The sequence below is a fragment of the Calonectris borealis genome, chromosome Z, assembly GCF_964195595.1.
Source record: "Calonectris borealis chromosome Z, bCalBor7.hap1.2, whole genome shotgun sequence".
In the NCBI taxonomy this organism is placed as follows: Eukaryota; Metazoa; Chordata; class Aves; order Procellariiformes; family Procellariidae; genus Calonectris; species Calonectris borealis.
In genome coordinates, this window is record NC_134352.1 from 57,791,336 (window position 1) to 57,807,930 (window position 16,595).

At 46.1% G+C, this 16,595-nt stretch overlaps 1 protein-coding gene across 1 annotated transcript in view; it reads right to left on the reverse strand.

Moving 5' to 3' along the window:
- The window catches only part of DMRT1 (doublesex and mab-3 related transcription factor 1), a 62,457-nt gene extending 46,083 nt beyond the window's left edge, over window positions 1-16,374 (reverse strand). The window contains exons 1-2 of the mRNA XM_075136628.1: window positions 15,977-16,374; window positions 12,984-13,167 (exon numbers count right to left, since the gene is read on the reverse strand). Coding sequence (XP_074992729.1) covers window positions 12,984-13,167; window positions 15,977-16,264 — 472 coding nt within the window. The 5' untranslated portion in view covers window positions 16,265-16,374. The remainder of the gene's footprint in view (window positions 1-12,983; window positions 13,168-15,976) is intronic.
- Between the last annotated feature and the right edge of the window lie 221 nt (window positions 16,375-16,595).

The window sequence follows — 16,595 nt, forward strand, 5'->3', positions numbered from 1 at the left end:
TCTCACTGCCCCACGACAAGGGGGCATCTTGCAGGCGCTCACAAGCCATGTGCAGGACAACCAGGGATCAGGCCCAGCCAGCACGGGTTCATGGAAGGCAGGTCCTGCCTGACCAGCCTGATCTCCTTCTATGGCCAGGTGACCTGACTAGTGGATGAGGGAAAGGCTGTGGATGTGTCTACCTGGACTTCAGTAAAGCCTTTGACACTGTCTCCCACAGCATTCTCCTAGAGAAGCTGGCGGCTCACGGCCTAGACAGGTACACTCTTTGCTGGGTAAAAAACTGGCTGGACGGCCGGGCCCAGAGAGTTGTGGTCAATGGAGTTAAATCCAGTGGGCGGCCGGTCACGAGCGGTGTTCCCCAGGGCTCAGTACTGGGGCCGGTCCTGTTCAATATCTTTATCAACGATCTGGATGAGGGGATCGAGTGCTCCCTCAGTAAGTTTGCAGACGACACCAAGCTGGGCGGGAGTGTTGATCTGCTGGAGGGTAGGAAGGCTCTGCAGAGGGACCTGGACAGGCTGGATCGATGGGCCGAGGCCAACTGTATGAGGTTCAACAAGGCCAAGTGCCGGGTCCTGCACTTCGGCCACAACAACCCCAGGCAACGCTACAGGCTTGGGCAAGAGTGGCTGGAAAGCTGCCCAGAGGAAAAGGACCTGGGGGTGCTGATTGACAGCCGGCTGAACATGAGCCAGCAGTGTGCTCAGGTGGCCAAGAAGGCCAACGGCATCCTGGCCTGTATCAGAAATAGTGTGGCCAGCAGGAGCAGGGAGGTGATCGTGCCCCTGTACTCGGCACTGGTGAGGCCGCACCTCGAACACTGTGTTCAGTTTTGGGCCCCTCACTACAAGAAGGACATGGAGGTGCTGGAGCGTGTCCAGAGGAGGGCAACGAAGCTGGTGAAGGGCCTGGAGCACAAGTCTTATGAGGAGCGGCTGAGGGAACTGGGGTTGTTTAGTCTGGAGAAGAGGAGGCTGAGGGGAGACCTCATCGCGCTCTACAACTACCTGAAAGGAGGTTGTAGCGAGGTGGGTGTTGGTCTCTTCTCCCAAGTAACAAGCGACAGGACGAGAGGAAATGGCCTCAAGTTGCGCCAAGGAAGGTTTAGATTGGACATTAGGAAAAATTTCTTTACTGAAAGAGTGGTCAGGCCTTGGAACAGGCTGCCCAGGGAAGTGGTGGAGTCACCATCCCTGGAAGTATTTAAAAGACGTGTAGATGAGGCTTAGGGACATGGTTGAGTGGGCACGGTGGTGTTGGGTTGACGGTTGGACTCGATGATCTTGGAGGTCTTTTCCAACCTTAATGACTCTATGATTCTATGACAAAACAACCAGTCATTGCACCTTTCCTGCATTGGCTCTCTGACAGCTAGGGCAGAGTCGGGGTGTCCCGCAACACCCCTCACTGGACAAAGCAGCTGGACCACAAGTTCAGCCAGCGTTATGGGCGAGGAGCAGGCATAATGGCAGCAGTGTCTGCAAGCACAGGGCATGCGTCCCGGGGGCAGGAGATGGCTTTATCCATGAAGACGTCAACAGCTGTGCTCTCCTGCTTCTCAAGGTTCACTCGACTGCCAGAACAATAATCATTTTCACCCCGAAGGAACGAGTATTACTTTTTTCTTCCCTCTAGGAATAACGCTGGAGTCGTCACTTGAGCAAAGTGGAATAAGCTTTTCCAGTTCTGCCTATAAAGGGCTAACCCAGTCCTAAGTGGGACAGCACCTTATCAAGAACAACATTTGCTAGAGAGACACTCTAGGATAAAAGTTAAGCAGCAAGGACAGCACATTTCAAGAAAATCTGAAAGATCCTAGAATTAAGGTTGTTCGTTACCGTCTTGCTTGAGCCCCACGCTGGACGCACCCAACACACAAGCTTTTCAGGGGATTCTGCATCCACATGATGCTTCTGTTCACAACGTCAAAACCCATCCCATAAAACGACACAGAAAACTTCAACTTGAGCTGGTCTAGTCTGGCAAAGGCACAAGCGATTCGGAACAATCATATGGGGATTAACTGAATCTTAGATGAGGGGGTCACTAAAGGGCAAAATGAACTGCTGTCTCTCACCTGAGGACGTGTTTTCTGGTCTTCTAATCCCTCCTGCCAGAGCCCTTCCAAGTTCAAGCCCAGGTGAGCTGGTTCAGACCACGGCTGTATCGCCACTACCAGCTATAAAGAGAAACCTAGGGAACAGTACGAACTGGGCCAACAACCACGATACCTCCCTCGTTCCCTCTCCCAGTCTCCCATCATTTTTGGCTCAGTGATGTTCCTAAGCCTGGTGTGGTATGCTTACTTAATAACCACCATCTCCCTTCCAATATCCGTTGAGAGCCCACTATCCTGTACGTACAACGTCACCAGGGAAGGAGCCCCACTAGTGCCACAGCGACCTCCCCAGTTTCAGGCACAGAAGACACCAAGCCTCCTTCCCATCATCACAGGTCTGTCTGAAAGGGCTGTACCAGTCCTTGGTCATCTTCTTCCACCGGGAACTACTAACATTCAGCATAGCATCCTCGTGGCCACCAGCTCCTCTGCAGTGACAATGTTTCTCAGGGACAGACTCCTCCGTTTTTCACTTCTGGTACAGGTTAAAGCACCTCTTGCTTGAATGTGACCAGCCAAGCCCTCCCGCAGTGCACTTCTGCCTTCTCCACCGCTTGCCAGTCCATGCACCTTTCCATCGCCTACCAAGATGACCTGTGGCGATTCCAGGCTTGCTTCCAAGATACCAATACGAAAACCACACAGCTTACAGCCAAGAGCAGGTCCCTGTGAAACTTCTCCAGAACCACCACCACATTAGATTCCCCATTCAGACCTACATTTTCAGACTAATAGGCTCATCCTTCTTAAAATCATGTAACATGTACAATATTGACTTTCTCTCAATGCAGTTTCTTAATCAAGATGTCAGGGGATATAAGAATCAAATGCTTTGCAGAATTTTATTGCATCAATATGTCACTTTGCCAAGCAATTTTGTAATGATAAAAGATTACTAACTTGACGGAATCTTTTACCCATAAACTTCTGTTAATTCACGTTGCGGGAGCATCCTTTAACAGTTGCATTTCTCCCTCTCCCACACATTTCAGTCTGTTGTGGACTATTCCGCTGTTTGCACAAAAACTGATGTCAGGCTGATGGATTTGTAGCCACCCATCCTACACATTTGCTTTTCTTAAACACTGGCTTGACATCAGCTTTCTTCCAGGCCTTAGGAATTTCCCCAGTGTTAAAAGACTTACTAGAAGTCAGTATTAATGGACCAGAGAGATCCTCAGCCAAGTTTTCTGTTGTTTTTTGTTTGTTTTTTTTTTAAACACTGCATGCAAGTAATCCAATTCTGCTGAGTTCAGTTACTGCTGGAAATGAAAGCAGAATGTCACCATCTCCATATACAGCAATATCATCGCCTTTCTTCAAAAAATTATTGAGCATTTCTTCCTCTCTTCCACATGTAGAATTATTATCCCATAATGGGTCAAATGACCCATGTGTTCGTTCCTAAATACAACTAAAAAACCCCCAAGATTTAAGATTCTTAGTTAATTTTAAACTTAACACAAAACAATTTTTTTTCAAAAGAAAATGTGATTTGGGGGAAAAAAACAAGGAGGGAGAAATCCCAGCCAGAAGACTGCAGCTTGGCATAAGTTTTGCAGTCATACACACAGCCCCAATCCCGCTCCAGCTAAGAGGAGCTGAAATACCACCACTTATTTCAGTAGAACTGGCGAGGGCACATTTTGTTCGCATTTAGCGTACACTTAATAAAAATGATCTGCTGCAAACATTTAGTATGCAACTTAAAAATCCTCCTAATACGGCTGAAGAAATAAAATCTACAGAAAATAATTTTTATTTCCACACTTAATGCAAGCTTCAGGCCCTCAATAAGATGTCTACAGCAGCAAATTCCACTTTCAACACCTTCAGCCACTGACTAGAGCAGAGTAGTTGATCTTTTTATGTGAGCTGGGGGGCAATGCTTGTTCTTTCCTCACTTGCATTTTTGGTCTTTATAATACAGCTATACTGATTGCATGCAAATCTTTATCGGCAAAAAAGAATGGCTTTAATAAAGAAAAAGCATTCAAAATCTTTGAACATGGCTTTGAATCTGTGAAGATGCTAGGCACTATTTTAATGCTTCAGCATGTGTTTGTCCATGCTGAACTGAGACAGAAGGATTATTTAAATTATTAGCATGCATGACAGCTAACAGGATCAGGACGAATAAAATTAGTGCTTCAGAAAATTAGGAGCATGAGGAACAAGTGCCATTTTCAATCTTCAGTATAACAGCTGGGAGTATGATGGCTATGTGTGCATATATATGTATACATGTTATTTATCTTGTGATACCCGATTTGAGAAAGAAATTTACGAACATTTAACTCATTGCATTCAGACGTTCATGATAATGAAGTGTGTAACAAAAAAATCAACACAACTTTAAAAAAGATAGAGGAAGAAATTAAAAGAGAAAGGAAATTAGGAAAGAAAACCAGATTTCTAGACAGTGATGGAAAAGAGCCCAGACACCTGCAGGCGCAAAGAAGCAAATTGAGAGGAGGAGAAAGAAACTCAGTGTGGATTAAACGTAAAGGGATTTAAGTCATTAACAAGAGATCAAAGAGAACATTAGAAGGGAGGGAAGGCTTTACAAGTGTCTGAGATAGGAGACCTTGGAGGAAATATGACTGGGATAAAATCATTATGGCTCACACTAAAAATAATAAAGGGAGTAGGACAATGGTTGGAATTAGCTGGAGTCCATGCTTGGTTATAAGCTATATGATGACAGAATCCCAAAAGGTTTCTAAAAAAGACCAACTAGAAATAACAGGAGGGCTTTTTCACTCTGTCTACCTAATACGTGACGGAAAAACTAGTATGAGGAGTGGTAAAGAACCATTGTAGACACCCACTGGGCCTGGGCAAGTGAGCAAAAATCACATGCACATGCACGTGATCGCCAGTGTTGCATGGATGCAACAACATTTGCACTCAAAAAATCTGCTTCCATGCAAATACAAATTGATCACTAATGAATTTTGTTCATGAACAACCGACAGAAAGAAATGCCCAGCGACTGGAACTACAGTGGCTTCCATCAACTGAGGTTCAGTTGTGCCTATGACTATAGGCATCCAAGTCAGCAAATGGTGGCCTATGCTGTAAGCAATAGAAATAGTATTAATAGAGACTAGAGACAGGAATTGAAAAAAAAATCTAAAATAATTAGGCATCCAACCTCCTTGCAAAGGAAGAGAAGCTCAGTGCTTAATTGACTCTGCAAGCTCTTCAAGAAAACATAGGACAGAAGTGCATGAACGATGTTAAGTAACTGATGTATTCACAAGTCTGATTAAGACTAGCAGGTACTCAAATTCAGGAGAAAGTCTAGCAAAGATCAGAAAAAGGAAAAAAAAGAGGAATTAGAAGAAGCATTATGAAAAAGCATTCCTACAAAAGAAACCTTCAAAACTGCATTTTAGTCCCCACGTTATTAAGTGACACATCTACAGCAAATGGAAAATGGGCCAGCAGTCTGAATTAGGAAGTTGGTTGATAAATAAAGCAAATGAAAGCAGTCTTCAAGGTGTAAGAAAGCACGTGAAAAAAAGAAAAAGCAAGAAATCACGCCAGTGCTCAGTTAAGGAAGCGTGCAGTACTCCTTCACTCCCCACTTACATCTTTTCTAAAAACAAAAAGAAAGCCCCACACATTCAGATAAGTCATAATAACTGTTTCAAGGACACAGAAAGGAACAAGAGGTTAGCTGCAGATAGTGTAATAATGTGCCCATGGATAGAAAATTCTTAGTACATCATCTGCTCCTGCTCCATTCCTTATCTCAGTGTTCATAATGACAAATGGAAAGCACAAGCCAGCACAGATAATTCTCTAAATGTGAATGCACATATGCAAATGCCAGCGTGACGGAGGAAGAGCTTCCAAGGCACAAAGAACAATAGGGGCTGCCTACCAGCCCCACTGGCCTTCGGTGGGAAGAGAAATCCCGAGCACCCAGTGCTAGGACAGTGTACACGGTAAAGTTGGTTTAGCACACAGCAAATGCCACTCAGCAGGGACCTTGCTCTAACCGATAGCTCTAAGTCTGGAAATCTCACCTGGTGCGAGAAAAGTTGGACAGAAAGATGCTGCAAACACAGAAAGCCCTAGGGTGAAAGATTCTGGAAAATGCAAAAAAAAAAATCTACTCCCAATTCTTTAGGGGAAAAAAGCTCTTCTGAAACCTGAAAGACGGATGGAAATACCTGCTGAGCTGCCTGTGGGTCTTCACATCCACTCCTCCGGCCAAAAGGCGGTCACAGAAGCCCTGGGGCTGAGCAGCCCTTCTCTCCCGAAATAAGCAGGTCTGGGTAGGTCACGGCTGGTCCCCCGGCACCCCCGCTTCCCCAACATGCTGCAGAAAGCTCTCCCCAGCCCCTGCCCCTGGTGAAGACAGCCCTGGATGAGCCCCACAGTACCACTTGCACAGAAAAAGAAAAGCAATCTTCTCTGCGGTTTTCCAGATCTTTCTACGCTACTATTTATTTTTACACTTCCACTGAAGCTTCAGACAGGACCAAAAGCCTAACAGGAAAAATAAAACTTCTTCATTTAGAGACTTAACTCTGAAAATTGCTGCTAGTTCTATCTGTTTCACCAACACGACAGAAATACCACACTTTTGACAGAGTCTGTGCCTCACTGAATAAACATGTATGGCACTTCAGGCATTAGCTCCGATAAAACATAGGCACACACACATACACAAACACACAAACACACACACACACACACACACACACGAAGCTGCAAAGATGACGAACGAATATTGTTTGAAAAGAGGAGCAGGGAAAGTGCAAGCTTTGCAAGCTGCAGGCTCCAGAACTGGAGAATTAACTGGAAACATCTAATCAGGGAAGCAGAACCCTGTAACATTATGATTTGTTTAACACAGTCAAACAACGGCCAGAGGCAATGAATCATATAGGAGATGACAAAGCTGCAGGAGATTTCCGTCATCTAGTTTAACCTGCACATTGATCAGAGTTTACCCCCATATTAATCACTTGAGATCGTAATCTAACACACTCTTAAACACCTCTCCTGATTATGCTTCACTTACCCCCTTGTCCTTATGCAGGTCACTCCGTTGCTAATTGCGCTTCTAGTTAGGAGAAAAGTGTCTACTGTCTAATTTAATTTTGCCTTTTTTAGTTTCAAGCCGTTGCTCCTTGTTATGCTGTCTCAAGCACTGTAAATAATCCCTCCCCCTCCTCCATATTATTACCTCTCAAATATTTATAGACTGTTATATCCACCCTTAGTCTCCTTTTCTACAAGCCATACATAATTTTTGTCACCTTTCCCTCTATCCTTTCAGATTTATCTATGTCCTTTTATAATGAGATGCTCAAAACTCCTTTGCAGCGTTCCCAAGTACGGTGAAACCAAAGCAGTAAGGAGAGGCAGAAACGCCCCCCTTGCTTCACAAGCAATGCCTTTTTAAACAACTCTGAGCAAAATGCACATCATTTCGGTAGGAACTGAAAATTACAAAGCCGTGGCCACCATACTGTAGAGTGCTTCGTTCATCACACAGTTGTACCAGTCAGAAATCAAAAAAGCCTATTAGGAGAAAGTTTTATCCTAAACTAAGGAAAGATTGTTCAAAGCTAAACACTCCCTGAATATTTACTTAGTCCAGCTTGAAAGAGATTTAGCAACTGAGAAAACCACCATGCAGGCAGAACACCATCTCCAGCAACTCTTTCCCAAGACAAAGTCTAACTCGTGCTGTGGAAATAATGCCAATAAAAGAGAGGTAAGAAAGTTCACAGACTTATACAAGAGACACATGCAAATGTGATTCTTCTTCTCTCATCGTAACTGCAACCAACTGGAGAAAAACGATGATTATGGATGGAAAGGCATTAGTTATTCACAGGTGAGGGATGCAAAATTTATTTCTTTGCCAACTATTACAATCCAGTAAAGACACGCTCTTTTTTTTTGAACACAGATTTGTTGGCTGTGGGAGAAGCCAGGAAGCAATGGATGGGGCTGCTTGGCTCTCGGTATCGAAGAAGATTTGGCAGGAGCAGGAGGCAGCCAGCAACTGAAACTAGTGAAGAAGTAGTAATGGGCACAGCAGGAGAAAATAATCATTAGAAAGTAACGAGGAAACAAAGACGAAAGGAAAGAGCAGGATGATGGACCAGTAACCACTGCAGACTCAACAAGAGCTCTGAGGACATGCAGCCATCATGTTAGCCCTGGCACAGGCAGCCAAAGCAGCTAATGCCTCCTTCTCCTTACTGCTTAGCCCTGCTGAGACTGCTGCCACCTGAACTAGCAATCCTCTCCACCACCCGTCAACCACCAAATGCTAATTTCCTGTTGAAATCTACCGTAGATTTAGTCATCGAGTGTTTTTAGGTCAAAAGTGTCAGGATTTCTTTCCCAGGCTTCCAAATGCTGATCAGTATTGAGGCTGGCTGAATTTCAAATTTCAATACATCAACTTAATGTCAATACAAAACAGTAGGCATTTCACAGATTCATGGAATAGTTTAGTTTGGAAAGGACCTCTGGAGGCCAGCTGGCCCAAACTCTGCTCAAAGCAGGGCCAGCTTCACAGTTGGATCATGTTGCTCAGGCACCATCCAGCTGAGTTTTGAGTCTCCCCAAGGATGGAGGCTCCAGAACCTCTCTGGGCAACCTGTTCCAGTGCTTAAGCACTCTCACGGTGACGTGTCCATGGCAGCTTCCTCGTGTTACCCATCAGCTGACAGACCTTCTTGATAAAACTGAAATCCTGACAGCATATGACACTGACTTAAAAGGACTTTCTTTCAAAAAGAAAATGTCTCACTTTTTTTAAAACCAGTGAGGAAAAAAAAAAATTTCTCACTTTTTTTTTTTAAAAAAAGGGCCATGGTATCTTCCAATTATAGTAACATTTTTTTACCTCATTACCTATGCAGCACAACATCTGCAAGGTCATGGCATCAATATTTGAAATCACAATACAGTGTCATAGAAAAGGTCAATGCAAAAGATAACATCAAAAAAGCAAAGGAAGAGTAAGAAGGGAAGGTAGGATTTTCAGAGGCACCTAACGCATTGCAAGTTCAAAGGGATTTCAGTACCATCATTTATTAGGCATAGTATTACTGCTGACCCCTCTACAGTCCGTATTTATGAGCAGATAAAAACCCATCTTTCCTCAAAGAGTTTCAAAGTGAAGGCAGCACCTACTTAGAGAAATGTAAAAAGAACACTATTTTGTTTCCCTCAAACATGCTAAATGTAGCAAATGGAAATAACAAGCGCAAGCTTATTACTCACAATTGCTGAGAATGACGTTTAACTTGTCAACCAGCGACACTACGAAGGCGCCTGAACAATGCCGTTATTAATGGTCATTGCAAAGCCAACGGGAAATTGACCCCCGCAGAGCACAGGAGCAGGAGCTGGCATTTAGCGTCATACAGTAACCTCGTCTATATCGGATGCTTCTAAACCGGGCCAACATGAGCACAGAGCAGCAGAAAGAAGGGGTGCTTTCCAGCACCTTCCAGTCATTAGGTGATGTATGTTGCAGCCACCCCACCCCATCCGCCAAATGCCAAACACGACCCTTAGTCTGTGACGAGGACCAAATAAAATGGAGGAAAGGTGAAACGCACTGTCTCCTTCCCTTAGTGTGAGCAGCTCTCACGCGAAGGTTTTTTATGATCACACACCTGCCCCACCCCCCGGTGATTTCTAAATATTAAAACGGCAGAGGTACCAAACTGACATGGAACAGGGAAGAATCTAGGTTTTAAAAACTGAGTATGTCTGAAAGGCACGTTTAAAATGCCTCACCGTAGTCTCTCCCTGAGCTTTACACACTAGTTAACCTAACAAGACGTACTTACCCTACAGAAGGGAAGACAATTACTTTAGATGCCCTGGGATCATGACTTTTTGCTGCTCTGTACAATTAAACGGCCTTTGCTCTCAGCAACCTGCAACTTTTTAAGGGAAAATGCATAGAAATTACAAAATCTGTTTGCAAGAGGTTCTGCTAATGCCCTGTAAACACCGTCTGCTCCCTTCCAACTACCCTGCAAATTCCCAGTTTGCTTTTGAGTGGGGAAGATACGCTCCATCCAAAGTAAACACAGCTTCCAAGCTTGAGATGGTAAATGCACAAACCCCCGCACTATGACTGTGATAATTCATTTTTCCCCCTTTCAAAAACAGCATGTCACGAAGGGATCTGAAAAATTGTCTCTGGTCTCTCCAGGTGTCACAATATTTCTGATCTGCCGATAAAATGGATACAGCGAGGAAAGACTCTCTGTCTGGCACTATGTCTGATTTGTGTGACTCCTTCACACATTACTCCTCTGCTGGCAAACAACGCTCTGCGTGATGGGAGTCCAAAAGAAAAACTGCTCTTGTGAAGCCAAAACCCTACAGGAGGAACAGAATTACCACTGTCAAAACCAACTCTTGCCCAGTCTAATGCATGTCGTACAGAGGGCATGCTGCACTCCCACTGGTTCCCGTTGGGCTTGCAGGAAGCTGCTGACTTCCCCAGCCACAAAGGGTTTCACTCTCTCTGCCTGCCTTAATTATTACTGAAGGTCTTGCAAAATCAGCACCTCAGCCTTCCAAACTGAGACACTGTGACACTTGCTGCGACAGGGTCTCTCATTTTGCTTGCAGTTGAGGGAACCAGTAAAATCATAAAACAGCAATGCAAGAATCCTTCGAGTACCTGGTCTTGAAACAACCTGACACCTAAAACCAGAACTTCATGTCACATCACACCTGGCAGCTTCTTATCTAACAGAAGTTCTTTACATGCTAAAAAAAGAAAGCACCGGAATATTTAAGCAGTATTCCTCACTGAAAAATCAGACTTTCCAGGGTGAAGCCTGTACTCTGACATCTGATGAAGCCACCCTACTGAGGTGAACGCAGAGCACCTTCGGCATTTTCAGAGCCAGCGTGCAGTCACCGGTGGTGTTAAATCTATACCCACCGGTACTTACGCTGCTTTCAACAGATGAACCTACCAAAATTATGTGGGACAGAACTTTATGCAGTGCAGTCGCTTTCAAGCTAAGCATTAGGCACTTAGGTGCCTAAAAATTATGAACCCAATTTCCTATTCATTCCCAGCTACTTCCATTTCTGGTAAGCAAAGCTGATCCTGCCTTGATTCTTGGCTGGAATCACATCTTCTCTCTGGAGATGAAGCTGTGTATTTTAAATGTTGTCACTCACACACAGTTATTTAGTAAAATGCTTGAGAAACAATGTATTTGAATTGCTTGCAAAGAAAAAGATGAGTAGGAAACATAACTGCAAACCATTTACAATTGCTTTGACCAAAATTTTTCAAACAATTCAAATTACTTTAAAATCAGGCATTTTCATATTTTCAAGTCTTTATGCAAGCATGTGAATTGCCTTAAGCTTGTTTAATGAATGTTTTTCATTAAAAGACTATAATTTAATCCAATAAGAAATTATTAAAGTAGGAATAATAAATTATAAACCTCCAGTGACATTTTAAAAACATTAAGATCAAAGCTTACACAAATTTTGTTGACAGTAAGACAATTTCATTTTTTGGTCTTTCTGTATAAGCAAGGGTTTTCTTGTTCTCCTGAGTTACACACAATCTCTACACATTACTAAATATACTACTTTAATCTTTAGCCAGTTTTTTCCATGTCTATAGACAAAGCATGAGGTAATCCAAATATGAAAGGAGTAATTGCGTCGATTCAAAGATGACACTAACATGACTGCAATAATGAAAACAAAAAAGCTAATAAAAAGCTATTTATTGTTTTATCAACCAGTTCTTCTAAAAGCTTCCCAAAGAATTTCCTCCATATCGGGCTGAAACTGCCTGTCTGCAATGGATGCAACAAATCCATCTGACAAGGCTTTAAATGGCCTGCAAAACAGAGTGATGTTGTTTGACAGACACACATATGTGCTGTCCTTTTATTAGTTAATGCAAGGCACTGTCCACTTTAGAAGCATCTTTTTAACCGGGAAGTATATTCACCTGTATTATTGACATCAGCACACATGATTAAAAATGAATGACATTTCCTTTCCTCTATGTTTGTTTGCTTTTTTCTTTTTTCTGTCTATACAGCAGAAGTCAATTACATCAGTTTCATTTTTATACATATTCAATTGCTGTACCTGTCAGGCATAAGCTCTGCATAGGAAAAAGCATTTTGCCTAGAGTCTTCACTTCAGCGCCTTTAAGTCCTGATTGTGCTTAGCCATGGTTTTACTGAATCTGCAGACAAACATTGTTTGTTTTTTGGTTTCGGGTTTGGGGTTTTTTTGTTGTTTTACAAGGGTTAAATGCAATACAGTAAGGTGTAGTAGAGTGGAAGGACTGCATCAGTCTTTCGTACTTCTTCACACCTGGCCATATAGAACAGATGTACCACCACATCCAGTCACGTAAGGTGGGCAGCTCTCTGCTGCTGGGGTCAATAACATTACCTACATACATGGCTCCTATACAATGCTGAAAATTCTCCGATTTTGAAGAAGATACACAGCCGGATAACACACAGTTGCCAGGACTGTGGCACAAGCACATATTTGGGAGAAAGGAGAAAAGCTCCTCATAAATCTCTACTTGCAGGTATACACCCTATTGAATTCAATTACAGCGCCAGTCTATACCAAACTAATTTTGATTTTCAAGTAAAAATAATCAATTAAAAGATGAAAGACAGCCTGGGTTCTTCCCTTCTGCTAACCATACTATCAGTGCAACACTGTTCTTGGAGAGGGGACTCTCCACAATTCCGCTGCTGCAGGTAGGGGAAGAGGTGCAACAGCAGGCAGGCATAAGCAATGTCAGTTCTTGCCCCAGGCAGCCAGCATCACTCTCCCAGCGCTTTACCTGATGGTGTGCTAGCTGCCGTCATGGTTGTACTCGTCGAGTGCGTAGGGCTGCTGCTTTCCAACATGAGGCAAGAGCTGCCACCACTGTTCTTCTTAACGAACGACTCGGGCGCACTGGGCAGGGGCACCGGGTGGCTGATTCCCAGTTCCTCTTCCTGAGCTTGCTGCCTTCTCAGCGCAACCTGGGAACAAGAAGACAGACATAGGGCATGCTCTCTGACCTGAGCACAATTTATAACGGCAACAATGAAAGACTCAAACTCAAGGCTGTTTTTTCCTCTCGGTACTCCCTACGGCGTTGATGTCAGATCCAGCCAGTAGGTAGAGGAGGATATACAGGAGGTTATAAAGCTATTTAAAACCAACCCCTTTTTGTGTCCAAACATATAGGAACAAACCTATGAAATGCTGGTGCCATATACATCTTCCTCCAATGAGGCCACATGAAGATGTATTAAAGCTGACTGCACTCATCCGACGCAGTTGCTCTTGGGCAAAGCATACTGTGAAAAGTGTAGTCACTACCCTTCTCTCTGTTGATACACAGCTGCTAGGGATAAGAAATTCATGTACCTGCAGGGCTCTGCTCTGCCTCTTCATCAGTATAAAGCAGCTCTTCACGAGGGCTTATACCCTGCAATCTGCTGCTCTGTCTGCTGCTCCTGGGCTCCCTCGCTGGCTCTTTGCTGGAAATCCCTCCAGGGGAATTTCAGCGCACAGTACACTATACACAGAGAGCCATCATGGAAGAAGCATGCCAAATGTGGGGAACCATCCTGCAAGCATCTCAGCCAGCGTCACACACACTGCAGGTAGCTGGCCAGGCCTGAAGCAGCAGGAGCTCCCCATTTCTTTCCCAACACTGATGATGTTCCAAAGCCTAGCTGGCACTGGCCAAGCCCACAGGCACCATGCAGTCTGGACATGGGTGCAAAAAACCATATTCGTTGCTTACCGAAGATACAGAGGACCCCTTCTGCTTCACCTGAACTGGCAGATCGATTTTGCACAGCTGTCCAACCACGCCAAGTTGTGATTCGTGTCCAGGCAGTATATATAATGCTGGGGGCCTTACAGCTGCAACTTGCCAGGTGACTGATTTGCATCTGTACTTGAACCTTGGAAATCTGTACCAGATTACAGACTGGGATCATGGGCTTTTCTTGCTGGAAGTTCTCCTGGGTAACTTGGACAGGACTTCCCTCCATTTCCATGTCCAACAACAACATTTTTCTAATACAGATGCGTAATATCATTAGAGAAATTAATAACAGCTCTTGCAATAGAGACATCCCAAACAGGAGATGTAGACTTGCAAACACCATGGGTAACTTTGACTTCACAAGCCAATAACCTTGACCTGTAAAATTCCACCAGCGCCAAGGGGCTTATTGCAGAAATATATCAAAAGGGGAAAGACAGACTTGCAATGTGTAACTCCTACACAGATAAGGTTCAGTTAGGGAGGCTTTCAAAGCCACTTTCAAATACTAGGCAGGGAAGAGAAAACCCACAGGAGGGCCACCGCCAGGACCCACTAGCAGGAGGCATTCACCGCCTGACAGAAGCTGCTGGGCAGCAGAACAGTCTGTCCAGAAGGGGACACTTGTGCAGGCAACACCCCATTTCGTGCTCACTCCCCCAAGGCAGGCCACGAAGGTATCTACGTTTATTATGCCGTGGTTACACCAGGCTGAGAAAGCACATGTAACTTGGGGACAATAAGAATTTCTGGGCTGCCATGTCACCGACAAGGAGGAATTATTTAAATGAACGAAAGCTCCCAGCGGGTTCAGAGGACGTTTAGTATACCTGCACTGAATAATTAAATAAAAAAGTGGGGAAGGATTTAATCCAGGGCTGCTAAGGTTTTTAAAATCTATCAGTGGGACACTCATTTTATGCGGGATCAAGAAGCTTTGAGCGCACATCAGTTGCAAACTGGGTCGCTGGGTCTGCTATCGCTGCCTTTACTTGCATCAGCAGTCCTAACGTCTTCCAATTAATTTGTCTGTGAGGGACTATTTGCACGAACGAGAATGTGCAAACCCCACTCACGGAGCTCAAGCACGCTAGTAGCCATTACACTCCCAGGACTCCTCTTACGGCAGTTTTCAAGATAAGGATCACAAGGACTAATACAGCGGTCATTTACATTGCCAAAGAGCTGCGACTTCAGCGGGACTACCTAACGAAAAAAGTTATTCCTACACAGAACTGGATGCAGTTTGGTTTCTTAGCGGAGACTACCGAGTCCTCGTTTAGATTTAAGATGACCCAGCTACACAGCTATTTACAGAGCCGCTCTATGCAAAATCAGGAACAACGCCGTTAAAAAAAAGTCTTTTTAGAAATGCACTCAACTAAAGCCTCCTCGCATCAGGAAAAGCAGACATACCGAGTCTGAACCCACCAGTGGGAAATATTCTCGCTAATCACTTAGTTGGCTGGATTATTCATTATCTAGTTAAAAAAAAAGTTGAAAAACGGCAATCTGACGTTAGCTAGAAGTCTTCCCCTCTGAAGGTTTTAAAACAGCTCCGCGCACTTCGGGACTGCCAGCACGTCTCGGCTTTGCCCGTTTTCAGACGGCGATGCTCGCAGGTGAGCCGCCGAACGCTCACCGCGGCCGCCTGCCACCGCCGCTGCTAGCTCACCGTGACTTAAATCCTACATGCCTTCAGGGCATCTCCTACCTTTATGCAAAAGAAAAAACTAACATAAGAGAAAGATAGCGGAAAGCCGCATTAATTTAGGAAGATGGCGGTCTAACTCCAGCGCGGGGCGAGGCTCCCCGCGGCCGCGTTGTCTCAGCGCAGCGCACCGCCGCACGGCGCGGCGCCGACCGCCCGGCTCCTGCGGGCACCAAACCCCTCCGGGCGCGGAGGAACGACCCCACCGCCGGCAGCCCGCCGGGCAGACAGCCCACCCGCCCGGGCAGACCCCGCCGAGGCGGCGGCGGCCGGCGGGGGGCCGCCCCGCGGGGCTCACCTGCGCTGCCATCACCCGCTGCCGCTCGGCGATCAGGCTGCACTTCTTGCACTGGCAGTCCCGCCACATGCAGAACCGCTTGTGCCCCTTCAGCGGCGAGGAGTAGCCGTGGTTGCGGCAGCGGGCACACTTGGGCAGACGCGGCGGCTTCTTCCCCGCCGCGGCGGCGGCGACCCCGTCCGCCGGGGCGGCCGCCATGAGGGCCGCCGCCTTCCCGAAGCCGCCCGCCTTGTCCCCCGGCCCCGCGGCGTCCGGGGGCTTGCTGAAGGCCGGGGAGTCACTGGGCATCGCGGCGGGCTGGGGGCAGCCGGGCGAGGGGTCCCCGCGGCTCTGCCCGGCCCCGTCCCGTCCCGCCACCCCGCGCGTTTTGGCGGGCGGCGGCAGCCCGGCGTCGCCCCTCCCGCCGCTGCCCCCCCCGGTCGGTCCGTGCGGCCGCGAAGCCCTCTCTCCCCCGCGGGGCAGGCGCCGGGGGTGGGGGAGCGCCCACCTCTCCCTCGCCGCTCCTCCCTCCCGCCCAGGCCGGCCTGCGGCGGCCGCACGGCGGGGAGAGGCGGCTGCTGCCCGGCCAGGCGGCCGGCCGTCGGGTGCTGGGCCGGGGCAGCCCCAACCCCGGCTTCGT